We start from the raw sequence: 18,810 nt of genomic DNA on the forward strand, positions 1-18,810 counted from the left end.
CGATCTCAGCGACATCAGGCACGGAGCACCAATACATCTCCAAGCCCTCTCATGCCAGATCAGTTTATAGTCACCAGGTAGCCCAATGTGCCTGTCTTTCAAACTGAAGAAGAGAACCATGAGACATTGGGGGTGGGACACGCAAACTCCACACACACCGTGACCCTTTACTGAAACAAAGTAATCAGGTGGGGATGGTGTCTGACAGCTGCAACTTTTTTTTCCCTTCATAATCAATTTTTATTTAACCAGAAATTAAATGAAACTACTAGGGTTGGCTTGTTGTTGTATGCTAGCTTCATTCTAACAGGAATAAACTATTGTTCACTAAATTATTATGTCCTCTGTACTTCTTTTGTGAAATTATGCATTTATGTATTTCTGCAGATTTCCAAGAAAGCAGCACCTTCTCCTCATCGTCATTTCCTCGACCACTGCAAAATGACAATATGAAACAAGTCAAATTCAAATCATTGCCATATATTTATCTGCCTGTTGTGAAATTAATTGATGCTAGCACTACTCAACCTCTGGCGTACACTCACCAGTAGCTTTGTATGTTTGGCAGGAGCAGAGAAAAACTTCTGAACAAAAATCTAAAAGAAAGCAAAAAAGGAGTCATACAAGACAGAAACCTTTCCGTTGTTCTGAATGTGGAAAGCAGTGGGCCAAAAGTTGCCATTTAAAGGCCCACACAAGAATTCACACTGGCGAGAAGCCATATTTCTGTTCCGAATGTGGCAAACATTTCTCTTGCAGTAGCAATCTTCAGAAACATACAAGAATCCACTCCGGGGAGAGGCTGTATAGCTGGTTCAGACTGCGGTAAAGAATTCTTACATAGAAACAATCTTCACGTGCACTGGTCAGAAGCCGTATTGTTGTGCTGAATGTGGGAAAGAATTTGCACAAATGAGCGATCTTCAGACCTACGTGAAAAAATATACTGGAGGAAAGCCATATTGCTGCTTGGAATATGACAATTCTTGAAATGTAGTCATCTTCACACCCACACAAGAACTCACACTCGAGAGAAGCCATACTGTTGTTCAGACTGTGGCAAACGATTTTCTTCTAGCACCCACCTTTAAAGACACACAAGAATTCATACTGGAGAAACTAAAACGGAGGCGAAGCCCTGAGGAAGTAAGTTGTGAAATAGACAAGAAAGGTGGTAGTCCATACTTACCGTACTAACTGCTCAAGCATCTTCATATAGTGGGCTTTGTTATACTCATCCAAGTGAAACTACGTTTACAGTATGGGAATGGTCCAAAAAGTGATTCTTGCTGGCTGCATGTTTCCCAGGATAAAAAGGTGCCAACCTATTGTCTCTGCACTAGACTAGATGGAGGTGGTGGTGGTGGTGGTGGTGGTGAAAGTGTAACATTTTCAGAAGAAGACCTCCAATGCAGTGACAGTCCAAGTGTTGCTGGGCCCACCACAGTGGGACAGAGAAAGCCACAAAAAATTAAACTTGAGCAAGAAATTAAGAGGAGTAGAAACAGTCCAGTGGTCAGTTGAAGATAAAGAGCAGAACTTGTATTGTTACTTTCATACAATTCATTTCATCGGATTGGCTGGCCCAGCGCTGACTCAGCTGTGGAATGGCCAATAGGGGGGAGGCAGCTTGATGGCCGAGGTCTCCAGTACTCTGAACAAATCCAAATCCTATTGTGTAATATCATCTACTGTTGAATTCTGCTCTCTTCTTGTAGTATTGTATTGAGGATAACTTGTGTTCTGTTCTGTATATCGTATTGACCCAGCTTTTTTTTGGACACCCACTGCACGCCCAACCTACCTGAAAAGGGGTCTCTTTTTGAACTGCCTTTCCCAATGTTTCTTCCATTTTTCCCCTACGTGGTTTTTTTTTTTGAGTTTTTTCTTGTCTTCTTAGAGAGTCAAGGCTGGGGGGCTGTCAAGAGGCAGGGCCTGTTAATAGCCCATTGTGGCACTCCTTGTGTGATTTTGGGCTATACAAAAAAAATAAAAATTGTATTGTATACAAGAAATAAAGGATATGCCAGGACTCCTCCCATAAAATTGGAATCCAGAAACGTAAGGCTGATGTCCAAATTACATTTATTTGCATAGCAGACGCTTATATCCAAAACAACTTACAAAAGTAGAGCTCCTGAAAATAGGGGGACCACGTATAAAAATGGATGTATTTCCTAAACAGCTCATCCAATATTTCTGGTAAACCCCTTAAATTAAAGGTGAAAGTCTACACTTCAGTCACATAATGATTGCTTCATTTTGAGTCCACTGTAGTAGTGTACTGTGCCAACATTATGAAAACTGTGTAACTGTCCAAATACTTCTGGACCTGACTGTATATCAGTCAGGAAAGGGTTACAAAGCAATCCCTAAAGATTACAATATGCAAGCTTTCAAGGCAACTCTGTAATTGTAATTAATTACAACCTGCCTGAAGAAGGAGCCCGAGTTGCCTCAAAAGCTTGCATATTGCAATATTTTTAGTTAGCCAATAAAAGGTGTCATTTTACTTGACTTCTCACTACATTCATAATGGCTAACACAGTACAACACCCGAGTACTAAAGCAATCCTTAAAACTGCTGTGAGAGCCATCAGCTCCAAATGGACGACGGTGGTAAACCTGCCCAGGAGTTGCCAGCCTGGCAAAATTACTGCATAGAAAGCTCGTCTAGGGAGTCACTGAAAAACCCAGGCAAACGTCTAATGGACGGCAGGCCTCCCTCTGTAAAGCTAACGTTAGTGTCCAAGGCTCCATCACTAGAAAGACACTGGGCAAACTGAGGTGTCAAACGTGACACTTTCTGGACCGGTTACATCTTGCATAAAACTAACCGACATTTTCACAATAAGAACTTCAAGCCCACAGTCAAACATGGTGGTGGTGCAGTGAGAGTGTGCCATTTCAGAGCCTTGCTGACTTACCGTAATTAAGGGAAGCAAGAATTTGGCTGCCGATCACAAAATACTGAAGGATAATGTCCAGTCATTAATCCATGATCTGAAGCTCAAGCACAACTGGGTTATGCAGCAGGACAACAATCCGAAGCATAAGAGCAAATCCACTTCTGAATGGCTGAAAAAAAAAATGAAATTAGGAATTTGGATTGGCCTAGCCAGAGTCATGACTTGAACCCCATTGAGATGTCATGGCAGGACCTGAAATGGGCAGTTTAGAGCCAAAACCTCTGCAACGTGGCTGCACTAAAACACATCTGTAGAGTTTAGAAATGAAGAACCCCTCATACCACAGCCACAAGGAGCTCCCACAGAGAACAGATGTCAGGATGCTGTTTGTCCAAATGTGGGGTGGTAGGACTCGTTGCAATTTTTGATAAGCAGTTCAAGTGCATGTAGAAGCTCCTTCGTTAATTCCAATAAATTCTTTCTCTCAGTGTGTCTTTTAGCAGGGGAGTCATTTAATCAGTGTGCGTGTCACCTGTGTCATATACAGTACATCGAAGTACAGCGTGTTGCATCATCCACAGATTAATCAATTGCCTTGACTGTTTTATCATTAGGCCAAATAAGGATTAACAGAGTGATGATTTCCACAAACTCGGGCATGTTAAGAGTAGAGTAATCACTGTCACGGACTTACTCACATCGGACACTAGACTTTCATGGCAACTGCCAAGAATGCAGCATTTATCAAGCAAACACAATTCTGCATCAATTAATCGTGCAAAGGTGTGCAACGATAAACTATAGATATCGAACATTGTTACCAGGTGGCCAAGCAGCACAAATGTCATGCTGGCATCTTTAACAGCAGGCTGATCCAGAGGTGTGGCTGGAGACTTTAAATGTGTGACCCAGTGTGTCTTTTGTGCAAACACTTGGACCCCTCTGCATCCTTTAACGCCTTACGGAGCAGCAGTACAATCAAAACAACCAGAACGCCTGCTGCCACATTGAAAGGTTATTCAGGGTTTGAGAAAAAGGATGTTCTGCATGCCCGGAGGTGGGTTTGTGAATATCCCCGAGCAATGCCTGTCAACTTATTACTGCACGAGCTTTGCTCCCATAACATGGCCCATGGACTAGGGAGAGTCTCCTTTGCTCTTTCTTCTTCACAGACAAATTAATGGGGTCTTAATGGGACCAGTGCAGCCAGCCAGCCAGCCAAACAACAAGGCAATAATCACAGGTTAACAGTCGTAATCACGTTGACGTGTTCACATATACGCTTAGCACTTCCACGTATGTAACTTCGACACTCAATCATTTTACCCAGCGCTTACATAAAACGGCACATATATAAGGGGAAAATGGCAACACTCCAGGCATTTGCTGTATCTTTTTATTAAAATTTAGCAAAATCATTACAAAACTGTACACAATCCAAAACAGGTATGAAGGATGTGCAACTGCCATCAGGTACAAACTTCCGAGGTCAATACTGTAGATTTAAAAATCTATAATGGCATAGAAATAATAAAATAATCCAAACATCACAATACAATACCCACCAACATTGGCTAATGTACACTAGAACTGGTAACTATTTTCATATTAACATATTCGGCTAGTGTAATGGTGTTCCTATTAGCCGTATATACAAACGGATGTAGAGGAGCTTCTCATATCATCACTGTTGCAATAATGGCAACTCTGGAATACCAACCAATACAAATATGTCTACCATTAGCACTCCCTCCCCAATTTGCAGGATTTTGGCACAGTAGTGTCTAGCCCAGGGGTGGGCAAAGTCATTCCTGGAGGGCCACAGTGGCTGCAGGTTTTTGTTCCAATCCAATTGCTTAATAAGAAGCACTTATTGCTCTAGAAACACTTCTGCTTCATTTTAGTTATCTCCCTCGTTAAGATTTTGAACCCTTATTGCTTATTTAAGTCTTAAACAGCTGCATTCTCGGTTTTTAATTGCTCCTTATTAGCAATAAGATGCAAATGACCAAAGAAACCAGCAGTTATCCATTTTGCTTGTTACCCTTTACACCTGCGTGTATTTATCGTGCACTATTTGGTTTAATTAAATACTTGGAAGGTAAGAGAAGAGAAAAAGAAAAATTGAAAGATTGAGAATTACCCATCCATTTTACACTTCAAAGTACTTGGATGATATCCTTAGAATGGAAAAAAAAATCTAGGATATGAGAATGACTTGACAAAGCAGAGTTAAAGCACTAACAAGCCATGGAATGTAATTATTGGCAACGATCGTTTTCTAATTAAGCAACTGGGTTGAAACAAAAACCTGCGGCCCCTGCAGCCCTCTAGGAATGACTTTGCCCACCCCTGGTCTAGCCTTTACCTTCAGCTTTTGTCTTTTTAGCATGCAGCTCCATCATCATGGCTTAAAAGTGCCATCTTCTCACTGTGCTTCTGTTTAGACATAAGCAGCACAGAACTCTCAGTGCAAGGGAGAGCCCCTTACGGATTGTGCTCTCTATTCTTCTGGACGTAGGTGGCTGCTCCCTGGATTCGCATTCCTCTGCTTTCCCTTCACACACAGAGATGGCCACACTCACCGAGATACGCGTCATGAATATGTATTTATAATAAGTTATTTTGTACTCGATATGGAAGATGAAGGGTCCAGGTGGGAGATGTGCCTTATGAGAATTGTTCAACATGGTCATATTAAAACAAGCCACTTATGGAAATGTGCTGTCCATGTCTGATATCCTGATAATTGTAATGTAATGTAAAATTTACACTAAGGATGTACTGGTTATTGTTCCTCCAAACAGTGAATATATCAATACTACAAATATTAAAGGTATGACCTCTGCAAGGACAATTTGATAGTCCCCAGGGACAGGGACACCAGTCAGAGAATAGAGCACAAAGAGCTGTATCATCACTTCCATTAATTGTGTTGTAGGCATACAGAATATCTAGTTCTTCACTCCGGTAACATGTGCGTGTATGTGTGATGCAGAAATTCCTCATTCCAAGTGTTTCATCACAGAAGTGAACTTCATCACAGCAGAGACGGCAGAGTCTCAGAAGATGTGAAAGAGGTAGAGTTTTTAGAACACCAGATATGGAAGGAGCTGTAGGGAAGCTAACTTGTAACAGACAATGGTTTTAAGTCCCAGAAAGCCGACAGAAAGACAGATGCCTACACAGGTAAAGGAGGAATGTAAACCCAAGAGATGGATGGAAGCTAGTAAAATCAATAATGAATTCCTGTACCCGAATTGTTGGATGTACGGCAGCAACAAAACAATCGTCAATATACCTTTTGTCTGAAAGAAAGCTTGGCTCGGAAGAAAAAAATTCTTCTGCCCAGCCAATAAATATGTTGGCTTAACTATATCCCATTATAGTAACCACTGCAACTCTACTGGCAAGATAAAAAAAAAAAAAAAGACACAGAAGGAGTTAAGGACCACTTCTGCTAGTGTGATGAGGGGAGGATCCTGAACAAAGTGACTCACAAAGTCGAGGTCATCAGAGGAAATTAAGGGGATGAGCATTTAGGACTAAAGCCAGGAAGCACTTAACACAAAGAGTTGTGGGACTCAGGAACAAACAAACAAACAACAGAGACATGGAGGTGAAGCAGAAACCTTGAAAACCCTTAAGAAAGATCTGGATGAAAAATTGGGACAGCTTAGCTAAACAAACCAGCTTGATGGACTGATTGGTCCCCTATTTTTTGCCACATTTCTTTTGTTCTTATGGGACAATCATTAAGGAATGACTATGTATAGAGAGGTGCCTGTCCATGAAAAAAGATATATAAAAATATATAAATATGGCCTTAAGATAGGGCACAGCAATGTTCGCTGAGGACGACCAGTGCGCGTGTTGGGAGGTGTGTATGGGCGACAGCTAGCAGCACCTCGTGATCAGGCATGTGTGTGGATAGCTCCCAGGTTTAAAGGTGCATGAGACGCGCAACAGGTGGATGGGTGTCCAGGTCCCTTGTCAGCTGATTACTGGGAGAGTTCATAGAAGCCTTTCGGGGAAGTGGAAAGGGAGAATAAGCTGGGTGAGCAGGATGATGTACAGTGTTGCTAGAGAACAGGAGTCAGTTAATAATATGAATCTGTATTTGACAGAAGGACCCCAAAAGAACAATTGGATGGGTGCAATTTGTACAGTATATTTTTTGTTTTTCTTTGCCTTTTTGAAATACACAACATTTGTGACTGTTTTTGCCATTTGTTGCACAATAAATTGCACTTCTTTTCAAATTACATTTCTGTGTCTGCATCTGTTGCTGTTCCACTGACCTCAGTCTATCAAGGGCTTGCAATCTGACAGTTTTATCTGTTAAGGAACCAAGTGGCTGACATATAGCTATTCCAGAGTCCTACTTGAGTTAATCAGTTTTGATGAAATGTGGAGAGTTGGGACAGTATTCAACTGCCATTTTATACATAAAACAAAATCATACTGCAAACAAAATGCATGGATTTTTCTCTGCAGTCTGCCAATTTATGCTAGCTATCAATATTTTTGAAAGGGGCGGAGTCTTCAACAAAAAGAATATTAAACAAAGCCATCACGCCAGTTTTATAACAAAACTGAAAACAAACCACTAGCAGAATCAATTGATAGTGATAATGTAAATTGGTCATCTGGTGTTGACACAGATCATGAAACTGATAACATACGGCACTTTACAACAAAACTACTGTGATATGTTTGGTGAACTCGGTCGGCTGAAGGTATACTGTGGTGCAAGGGGCAAAACATATGTGATCAAGTAGAAGGACAAGAAAGATGTTAGCCCCCCTAAGTACTGTTCACAATGCAAGAAACATCATTGTTCATGTCGGGGGAAACGTGGAAGGGTTGGTAGCCTATTAATAACAAAAGGGGCGAGTTCATTGAGCAGATCAGGGGGTGGGAAGGTGGATGGGTATCTAAATATGACCCACTTTGGTAGTGAGAAAACATTCCACAAGAAGGACAGTGCTGCGGATAATAAGGTGTTAGTGAGGCAGTACTGGAAACCACCGATGTTATAGGTGGTGATTTTGGTTGAATTGGTTGGCTACAGGAGCTGCAGAAGAAGTATTATTAGACCGTGTATAAAATTTAATGACATTTAACATGTCACTTCGCAAATCAAGTACTCGATCTCTGGGTACCACCCTCATTAATGGCACAATACTCATGCAAAAATGAAAGTCACTGCAGAGCTCATTTTCGGAACGATCTGCCATACCCCGCATAATGGTGACTTGCTCCCCCATAACATCATTAGCAGCTGTTTTTTGATTGTTTTCCTTTGGCTGTGTCTTCTCTCTTTCTCCTTCTTTAACCTGAACTGCAGTTACTTCTGAAGTCCGTGCTGATGGATGCATACTGTCCCCATTTGTAGTGATGCTTCCATCCTCTTCACCACAAGGCGAGGGTTTAGAACCCTCCATGCTGAAAAAAGTACTAAAAACAAGAAAAAATCATTTTTTTCTATTAAAAAATGTAAAAATTAAAGGCTAAAAAAAAAAAAAAAAAAATTCTCACCTTGCTCCTTCAACTATTGGTAACAGGAACCGCAATTCCTTAAAGCGAAGAATTGTCTGTGCGGTTCCAGCAGCTGAGCCACCACCGGTTTCTTTGATTTGTCTCACCTGACGAAGGAAATTATCCTTTATCGTCCTCCAACGCGTTTTCACTGCATTTACTAGAAAAGAAAAAAAAAAATCTATTGCCAGTTTACATTTCTTTCTTTGCAGATTTCTTGCCACAAGGGACTCCTACACTTCACTGCTTTGAATTCACACCTGGAAAATGTACAATAAGCACCATAGTGAAAAGAACATCTAGAACATTCTAAAAGGGACTTTAATGCAAAAACCCAACTGAGGGTACTAGGCTGAAGGTGCTGACCTTTTCTGAAGCCAGTGCAATTTTCCTAAATGTACCATTGACGAGAAGTACATCAAGAGCACAATGCCATGCTACCCCTGGTACCAAATACTACAACTATAAAAGTTATTTCTATGTTGTAATGTTTGTGGTTGCTGATGCCAATTATTCATTCACTTATGTTGTTGTGGAAGCTTCTGGTAGCTCTTCACACTCTGATGTGTTCTAGAGATGTAAGCTGGATCAGACACTACATCTGAACACAATAGAACTACCTTAAGACTACATTCTTTAAAGGTACTATGGAGACATCTCTTCCTTCTTTTGTCTGTATACAATGATGACCGCTCAAGATTGGGCAGCACCTCATCATGTTTTACTGACCAGGTCTCAATATAGCAAACAGTAGGGTAGGGACTGTGCATGGATGGCATAATCACCAACAATCGGCATTTACTACAGACCGGCGCTTAAAGGAGACTGGCTACTATTTGAGACTGCCGTCTATTTGTCATGACATCTCTTCAAACCCGGCGTTTATTGGAAACGGGCGTCAATAAGAAGCCGGCCACTACTAGAAGATATACAGAATCTAGTTCTCCAATTTTTCCCTTATTAAAATTACATCTTAATAAAGATCACTGTGAGATTAGGTTACTGCCACTTTAATGACAGTGTAGGAGCATACAACAATACAAACGCACACATGGCACGTTACCTCGACTCCGTTGTTGGGCAATGGACATCTGGGCCCAATCAGGTGTAAGTTTTTGTGAAATTTCATGCCATGCTTGTAATCTCTTGTCTCTGTCCTTGTAGTGTTGGTGTGCCAAATCATGCAGGTGTGGTCGCCTTCTGACCTCCTTGATGAGATCCTCATTGTCAATCCAGGTCCTGAATGGAGCCATGAAGTCCTGTTTCCTAAAAGAAAATTTTATTTTTTTGTGTTTGTGATAGCATATCCGCTTTACTAGACTAGAGGTCCGGATCTCAGAACTAGGTACATATATACACACACACAAACAAAACTCACCTCTTTCAGATACTACAAAAAGTAATGCATTGATTTTTAATGTTAACAACAACGGAATAGACCCCTTTTATGCGATCAAGTTTCTCCATGGAACTATTTTTGCATTCTGCCTTCGGCCAATCTTTCAAATTCTGTTTTGGCTCTCCATTGGAGGCTGACCAGTTTCCATAATCCTCCACACAGCAGTGCCAGTACGAACATCAATGCTACATGTAAAATATACAGAGAGAAGCAAACGTTCCGTGACAACAAAGTAATATGGGATTTTGTTATATATTCATAAAAGAAGTATTCTATGAGGAAAGAAAAAATACAAAAACGTACAGAATATCAGGTTTTACTTCTGGGCATTTTGTTTTTTACTTTCTCATATACAAAGTATAGGGAAAGTATTGCAAATTCGATTTCGAGGTTTTGATTAATCAACGTTTTAGACCTCCCCGAGTCCAAAAATACCATTTTTGGAATTATGTCTGTGTGTATAAACACGATAACTTGAATATCCTTTCACTTAGGTCAACAAAATTTTGTATACAAGTATTACGTACAAAACGTGGATTTCTAACAACTTTTGAGCTATTTCTGATAACCGGACGTTTCCCCAAAAATAATAAAAACTTGATAGTTTCACATCATATTATGGTAAAGCACCACATTTTTGTCTCTCTGCATTTTTTCAAAAAATGACCAGTTTGAGATGATCACAATTTTCCGTTTGACGTTCAAATGGTAATACATATACATATTTGAGAATGAAAACGAAATTGTGTACAAGTATTACATTACACAAATTACTTAAGTCTCTTGCAACTTTTGACCCACTTCCACTTACTGAAAGTGGTAATTTACCTGAAATGTTTGCCAAAATAAAACTATCATGGCAAATGTATTCATGCAGCTGCAGAGTTCAATTTATTCAACTTTACTTCTATAATAACGGTTCAATAAATTATTGATTTGATTTGTTGTTGATGGTTCTTTAATGTAAATATAAAAAAAATATTATCATTGTCTTGCGGTTTACTTCTCAAATAGCCATTCCTATATTTGAGTATACAAGAAAGTCTAGGGGAGAACATTCCCGACATATAACAAACAATATTGGGGGAAAAAGGACATTTGTTGTGTTTCGTCCCCCCAGTTCCAGTTAAACAAAAATATTGGGATAAATGAATCTAAATCCAAATAATAACTGTAACCAGCTTTATTTGGTTGCATATCCCTCACATGCAATAGCTACCCCAAGTCTGTGACGTATTGACATGACCAGACTCTTGACAACTTCATTTGGCCTGCTGTGCCATGCCTTTTACATCAGTCCCTTTCAGTTGGTGCTTGTTTTGGGGCTTTCTGGACTTTGTTTTCCTCTGCAACAGGTGAAATGCTTTCTCAAGTGGGTTTAAATCAGAAGAATGGCTTGGCCACTACCTTACTGTATTATGAACCCTCATCCAATGAGCTCAGAGGCACTTGAGAAGATGTTTGTATACACTTCAGAATTCATCCTACTACCATCATCATTTATATCATCAGTGAAGATCAGTGAGCCAGTATTAGGAAGCGGTCATGCATGCCCAAGCCATTATGTTGTCTACTCTATGCTTCAGAGATGAACTGGGGTTCTTCGTATCATTTGTAGTTTCTTCATTTCTTCACACTTTTCCCTCCTCACCACTCTGGTAAATGTTCATTTTTACCTCATCTGTCTGTACAGCTTTGCTCCAGAACCCCTCTAGCTCATCCTTGTACTTTTGTGAATTCCAGCCTAGAATTTTTGCTCTTGGTTTAAATCTTGTAGTGTAGCTCCTGAATTTATTCTCTTTAATTCTTCCATGAAAAGTGAATACTGACACTTTGACCACCACACACTGTCTTATTTATTTGGATTCATTTTGCCGAGTTTCTCTAGCCTTCACAGCTCTAACAATATTCCCGTTTTCAGCAGATGTGGTCTTCCTTGTTGCAAATTGCTTACACCTGCAGTGGTTCGTTTCTTTTTTTATCAAATACTCCATACTGCTGATTTTGGAATGCCCACTTGTTCACCAGTGGTTCTCGCTGGTATTTGCTTGGCTTTCATTCTCAGAATTGCTCCCTTTTCTAGTATAGTCAGTTCTCTGTTTTTTCATTGATTTGTACCTATGATGTCAACACTAGACCCCAAAAACCAACTCCAAGGACTACAACCAACTCTACAAAAAAAGCTCCAAAATTGTAAGGGCTGATAATTAAGAGCAGTAAGAATTACCTGCTATTCGTTTGTTCCAAAATGTCTAGGGGACTAAACACATTAAAAAAATAACTTTTGATAGACTTTTATAATTTATTAATTCCTGAGGGGAAACAGTCTTTTTGAATGGCCTTTGGAGATCAGAGCACAGGGTCAGCCATTGTTCAGCACCCTGGGGAAATTTTCAGGTTAAGGGCCTTGCTCATGGGCCCTACAGAGTAGGATTCCTTCTGGTAATAAAGTTTGAAGCGATTATTTTTCAGGTACTGGTGTATATCCTTAGCCTCACAGCCACCACTCCACCCAATATTATTTACTTTATATGTAAAATAAATAAAAGCTGACATAGTGTACTTTAGTCTCGCATTCATCAATGCAAATAACAGAAATAACCTACATTACTTCATTGTCCCAGTACTTTTGCTTTCTACTGTATATTGGCAGAGAACAAGGACATCATTTGTGACCCTATGTATAAAAGTTAATTTTCTACTGTTAATTTATGAAAACCCACTATCTTGCTCGCTAGTTCATGAGGTAGAGAGCTCTCAGCAGACTGCACAGTTTCACAAAACTGGACTTTCCTTCGTGGAACTCAGTGTGCATGTGCTCAGCCTCATCTGCAGGAAAAAGGAAAGCATGGGTTGCTGAGGAAAGGCAAGGAGCAGCCTTCCTGTGTTGTGCACTTTCTTGCAGAAAACAAAATGGACTAAGGTGTATTTTGGTGTGTCTACATGCAGAAAGTATGTTCCAGGTAACTTTTCTTTTTCTTAAATGAACTATGCTTCTCCATGATGACACAAATAAGGGCCGGGAGGGAAGGATCTCTCAAGAGCAACTTTTGCCCCCACTGACTGGAAATTCACAGCATTTTATAAACAAATAGGGGATTATTACAAATTATGCAAAATGACATTTTACCTTATCAGAATAGTAAAGGCATCTTTAGTTTTACTAACATTAAAAATATTAATAGATCTACATTATTTAATAATACATTATTAAATCAAGTGTATAGATTCTGTTTTCTTTCTTTTCCTGAAAACAAACAATCCAATAACATATTAAGATGTGCCAATTCAAATTGTTTTTTTACTAGAGCAAAATCATCATAAGCAATATATTGATCCAATCAAAAGAGGTTTCACTCAAGTCAGAAATCTCTTTTCGCTTTTACCTTTCCGTCAATATCGCACTAAATTGTGATTCTGTGTTTGGAATTACATCGTGACAACCAGGACTGTGGAGTCGTTAGACAAATCCTTCAACTCCGACTCCCCGACTACTGTGTATTTAACTCTTTCAGGATGGGTGTTGAATTATGTCGACACTTTGGGTTGAGACGGATGTTGAATCTGGAGTATATGGCGGTAACCAGCTATAAACGTCCACAAATCCGCTGTTATGTTATACTTTGACTCTCTTAGCCAGCAGTATGACGCTTGCAGAATGTGTTACACTGACACCACTGTTTCAGACTTCTCTTGCTGCATACTCTGGCTGCGGCCGCTGGCCAAAATGAAAAAAATAATTAGCCCTCAAAGAGTTAATATGCTAATGTATTTTCCATGTCGATTGAAGGAAGGCAACATACACGTCATTTAACCACAGAACTACTGGCTAGGAAGCTGACTCTCTGCCGTATTGGCTAGTTTAAACAAAAGACAAGAACCCCTGAACACACATCAGGCCATAGCACACACCTCCACCTACATGATTACACTTGCTTACACTCAAATGAATTTGTTAGACACATTATATCTGAAATAAAATGAAAACACTTTTTGTAGTGTACCATAATCCAGATTACTATATGTGAATGTCAGGTTGTGTAATAGCTCAGGTGAACTTCACGCAAGTAGTAACACAACTATGCACTGGGCTTTATTCTTACATCAGAGAAGTACATAATTATTACTATTGTTTGTGAAATGGGACATTTGAACTTGCTGTATTTTTTTTTCATTACAATTTAAAATTTATTAGGAGTCGAAGTCAGTACACGTTTGCAGACTCCAACCCTGACTCCAGGTACTTAAAATTGTCTCTGTCCCCTCGACTCTGACTCCACAGCCCTGGTGACAATACAACGTATAACTGCCCGTGAGCGAATATCGTTCACGAACTGTGTCTGACAATAGCATTCACGCAAATGAGAAATGATTGAACCGTGTGGGTGGTTTCCAAATGTTTTAGATGTGGGCAGGACTTTTCCAAATCTCTTTGCATAAAGTCTTCTCTCACGGGGCTTGAAATTTTCTCTCGCGGGAATTCACTTTCAGCAAACAACAAATCTTTTAATTCTTACAAATATGCCTCTTCATTGGGCAGAAACACTACTTTTCCCTGATGGCAACACAAATTAGATGATCTACAAGTCTCCATCTTAAAGATTAAATCCAAACAATACATTAAATCTCTTTTCGCTGTTCCATTATTTCACCAAGTAATAATCTCAGTTTGTTTGTGCTAATGCTATCTTTACCACCATTTTTTTGATACTTTCGAATTTTAGTACTTTCATTATCTCTAACCTGCTCTGCATATGTATCATGCCAACGTTTTTGAATTCTTTACGACATTCTACTTTGTCATCTTCTCTTTGCCTTTTATTTTCGGCCCCAGGCCTAGTTAAATTTCTTGGCACAAAGCCTTGTCTTGCGGGACGTGAAAATGTCTCTCTTTCCAAGATTTTTATTATAAAAGAGAGATTTAGGTGTATATACATATCTGTATGGTGCTGATCTTCACTCTTTAAGGTGCTTTTAGATTACCTCAAATTACAGATGAACTACATAGAGCTTTTGAATCAGTGGGCATTTCTATTTTGGACTAATCTAACATTCACTTTCAGGTGGTAGTCTGACTCATTTAGTAGTTATGGGATGTTGTGCTGATGATATTCCATTTACAGAGAGTTTTTCTCAATTCCCAAAGCGCACTCCACATAGGGAGGTAGCCATTTGTAAAAACAGAGCACTCCATTTAATGAAGAACAGCACTGCAAAGTGGAAAAGACAGAAGCAGTTAAAAAAAATGATACAGTCAGAAAGTGAAGGCAAAGTTTACATATGGCAGTGACAGTCATACATATGAAACTATTATTAATATTACAATTAGCTGTGTTTTTTTTTGCTCCTGTCTTTATGTGTTCTGAGGCAAAACTGTTTAATTTGGGGTCTTGTTTGCCTTTTCCTCTTGATTATTCCTGATACCGAGTAGTGGACATAGATTGTACTGATGTGTTGAGGATTACCTGTGTTATGCAGATGTGGAAATACAGAGGAGCACACATCAAAGCAATCCTGCATTTTCGAGCTATGTAGAAAAAAAAACCATGAGAGTCTATCAGCTAAATCACAGCAGCCACAAGCTTTCAGTTTCTTTCTTAGGCGTACCTTTTCAAGTATGATACTCTCTTAGGCCTCTTCACATCGGATGCCAAAGCCTTGGACTTCACTTGGACCGAATGATTCTGTATGGAGAGGGGTCCACTCGGTGTAAAGCTTGATCCGGGTACATGATCACGTGAACACACATATTGAGAGACAGCCTCCGGTTTAACACTTCCCTCCTCAATGCCGTTTACAGGTTCGTTTTCCTGCATGCCTTTTGTATCAGGTATTGGTTCAGGGTCTTTATTGATTACTGCTGCCGCCTCACAGTCTTCCTCTTTCATGTCAGAATTATGTAGCTGACCGTCCACAGACTCCCAACTATAGTCCTCTTCCTTAATGTCCACAATCTTCGCCATATTCATGAAAATGAGGTCCCTGTGCAGTAAAGGATTCTCTTCTTCCTCATCATTCCTCATCTCTTTTAAATCTGCCTCTGCATGTTTATATCCCATCTCTTGTGGCTCCTGGACAGCCAGGCATACCTCCTCCATTTGGTTTGCATATTACTGGAAACAGCAGCTTACTATGTTCCCCCTCGAGGAAGAGCGCAGAGAGTAGAATGTATTCAGAACTACACACAAAGGAAAAAAAAAAAATAGTGGTGAACACACACATCTTTTTGACTATTCTCTTAGCTCACTGTCCTTGAGTCAGTCATTCAGCAACTCTCTGAACTTGTGCCCCCAACATTATGAAGACAAAAACAGCACAAAGCATTTCTAGGTGTGTACTAACAAGTGTACTACATACTTCAACTATGATCAATCTGGACCTGTACACAGTGTGGGTGCTTTAAAACCCAGCCTCCGATTAGGCCTAATTGCTTCACATACACTTTCAGCTGTGGACGGTGGTCTGTAACTCTCTCTCATAATAATAATACATTGTATTTATATAGTGCCTTTCCCATGCTCAAGGCACTTCACAGAGCTTAAGAAAGAACGGCAGGGTATACAGTGTATAGCATTGTACTGAACCAGATAAATAAATGAACAGTAAGATAGTAAATTCAAAGAAAAGCCTAACAGACAACATAATTGATGGCCTAGCACACACATACAGGTTACATAAGCATCTTGACATAGAGGTAAACTAATAGTCAGGTAGAGCTAAAAGCCTTCCTGAACAGAAGTTTTGAGCTGTTTTAATAATGGGAACTTTACATGATATAGGGCATGAAGCTGTAGTTATACAGTATTTAAAATTTTTGCTTTCATTCTGTAAACTACATTTCACTTTATACATCATATATTAGCAAAACTAAAAGTTTTGTTCATGTCAATCTGTTGATAATTTATCAACTCTTAGACATCTGCCAATGGAACCAAGTTGCTTAGCAATTTCATTAATAAAAAACAGACACCAGAAGCCCCAAATCCAGGCCTGTGTCTCCAAAGAGTTTGCTGCTGATTTCAGCACTTCATGTTCAGCTCAACAACATAAATTTAGATATTTCTGATATATTGAGACAAATGACTTCAGCCAAGAGAACGAACAATGCGATTGTCTGAACATCAGCTTCAGGAAATTTTTCTGAGGACGCTTCCACCATTATCTGCCCGTGGTTGTAGGAAACAAAAACATAACCACCTAACAGGGTACATGACCACATAAACCGGTTACTTGTGAGGAAATCTGTGACTGTTAACCCAGTTTCACACTGATGAATAACCCCATTTCACTAAACAGCATAAAGGAATACATAATATTCATGTTATTAAAGCACATGTAAACGCACACACTCAAAATCAATGCACAGGTCCAGTGCTTTTAAATGACACAAATTTGTATGTCCAGTCGTATTGCACAATCAGACATTCTAATGCGAACAATCGCCTTCAGCAGGAGCACCAAACCAGCATCTTCTTTTTTGTTTTTCATGTATTAGAGAAGCTTGTGAACAGTCCTTGTAATGTTAAAGCTGATTTCAACTTGCTCTGAATCACTACTCTGTATTGGCATGTTATGGGTTTGCATAAATGGCTTTCATCAAAAAACAGTACAAGTTATGAATTAGTTTTTCTAATTCTGGTGCGACTTTTAGGGAGCCCACAGTCACTCTATTACGCTGACTATGAGCTGTGTTTCTGCACAAAAAGCAACAGAAACCCACTAATGAGAGCTAGTGTTCACATGGCTTTTAAATAAACTGCAAACACTTTATAAAATTCAGAGTTAGCAAATTAAAGAAAACTCATTTATATAAAAATATGGATGCAAAGACTTCTTACATTCAAACATGTGAATCCAGAAGCAAACAAGCTTCACCATCAACAACTGTTACTATTCTTCTTCACATTTACTTATTTGGTTGACCTCTTTTAATGACGACTTACAACACGGGAGATGCAACTGGTTACACTTCTTTTGACAATTGCTGCACAGGCAGGTGAACGGACTTGCTCGGCGGCACACGGCGTCAGCAGCGGGATTTTAAGACCAAAGCCTTAAACAAAACCCCTCATTGTTTTTAAACACTCATGATCCCACATTTATCCATTACATTCTCCAAACGCGCCGCACACAAAACACCGTTAATTAGACTTTAAAAAAACGCACTTTGTTATAAGAATGCCCGCTCGGGTCGACCAACCAGCGTGTGCAATTTCAGGCAGATGGACTAACAGCCGAATAAACATATACAAACGGTGGAAATCATATGTCCGAGTTAATTAAAACGGAATATCTGAACGTGAAGATGTAGGAAAGACCACCCAACCTTCCGAATTTAACTCCCTCCAGTTACGGACAACAAAAAAAAGCAGGATCGGCCTTGACGCGCCGCTGAATGACTCCAATGTAAAGTTGGGACATCTAAAAACAGAGCACATCGCGCCTCGGCACACTTCACCCACTTTAGCGACGTCCACACTGAGACCGCCCAATTGCAACTTGAACAAGACGCCGCGGACTTAAGGAAGAGAGGCAGAAATCCGGAATGGCCGCGGCCGCCGCCGCCACTTCCACAATGTACTCAGAAACTCTAGCAGTCTAAAAACTGAATAAAACTGGCCGAGTGCATGAAGATATACACGTGGAATTAATATTCAGCAGTAACGGCTGCGGCTGTCTGTACTTTAAAAGTCCAACTGGACCCGAACCGACCCAAAGATTCATACGGACAATCTGAGATCCCCAAAACGTCTAAACGACATTAGGAGCAGCATTCACGTTCCGCTCGGCGCCTGCAGTTTGTATTTCTCACGACAGCGCAACTCCATGCAGCTATGTCTTACCTTTTTTCTCTGCTTCGTGCACTTTTGTGATGCATACCTGTTCCCAGTCAGATATGTTTACCTGAATCACCAGCGCGCCCACACTCTCGGTTTACGAGCTTGAGAGGCACGTGATGGG

General features: G+C 40.0%; 1 protein-coding gene across 1 annotated transcript; it reads right to left on the bottom strand.

The window, feature by feature from the left end:
- Positions 1–6,010: 6,010 nt before the first annotated feature.
- LOC120533221 lies at positions 6,011–18,810 on the bottom strand. Its single transcript, XM_039759997.1, has 5 exons — positions 18,693–18,810; positions 15,457–16,027; positions 9,514–9,716; positions 8,451–8,610; positions 6,011–8,369 (listed from the first exon to the last, which is right to left on the bottom strand). Exons 2-5 carry the CDS (start codon positions 15,945–15,947, stop codon positions 7,946–7,948), a joined length of 1,278 nt encoding a protein of 425 aa, XP_039615931.1. The 5' UTR covers positions 15,948–16,027; positions 18,693–18,810; the 3' UTR covers positions 6,011–7,945.

The sequence above is a fragment of the Polypterus senegalus genome, chromosome 8, assembly GCF_016835505.1.
Source record: "Polypterus senegalus isolate Bchr_013 chromosome 8, ASM1683550v1, whole genome shotgun sequence".
Lineage (NCBI taxonomy): Eukaryota > Metazoa > Chordata > Cladistia > Polypteriformes > Polypteridae > Polypterus > Polypterus senegalus.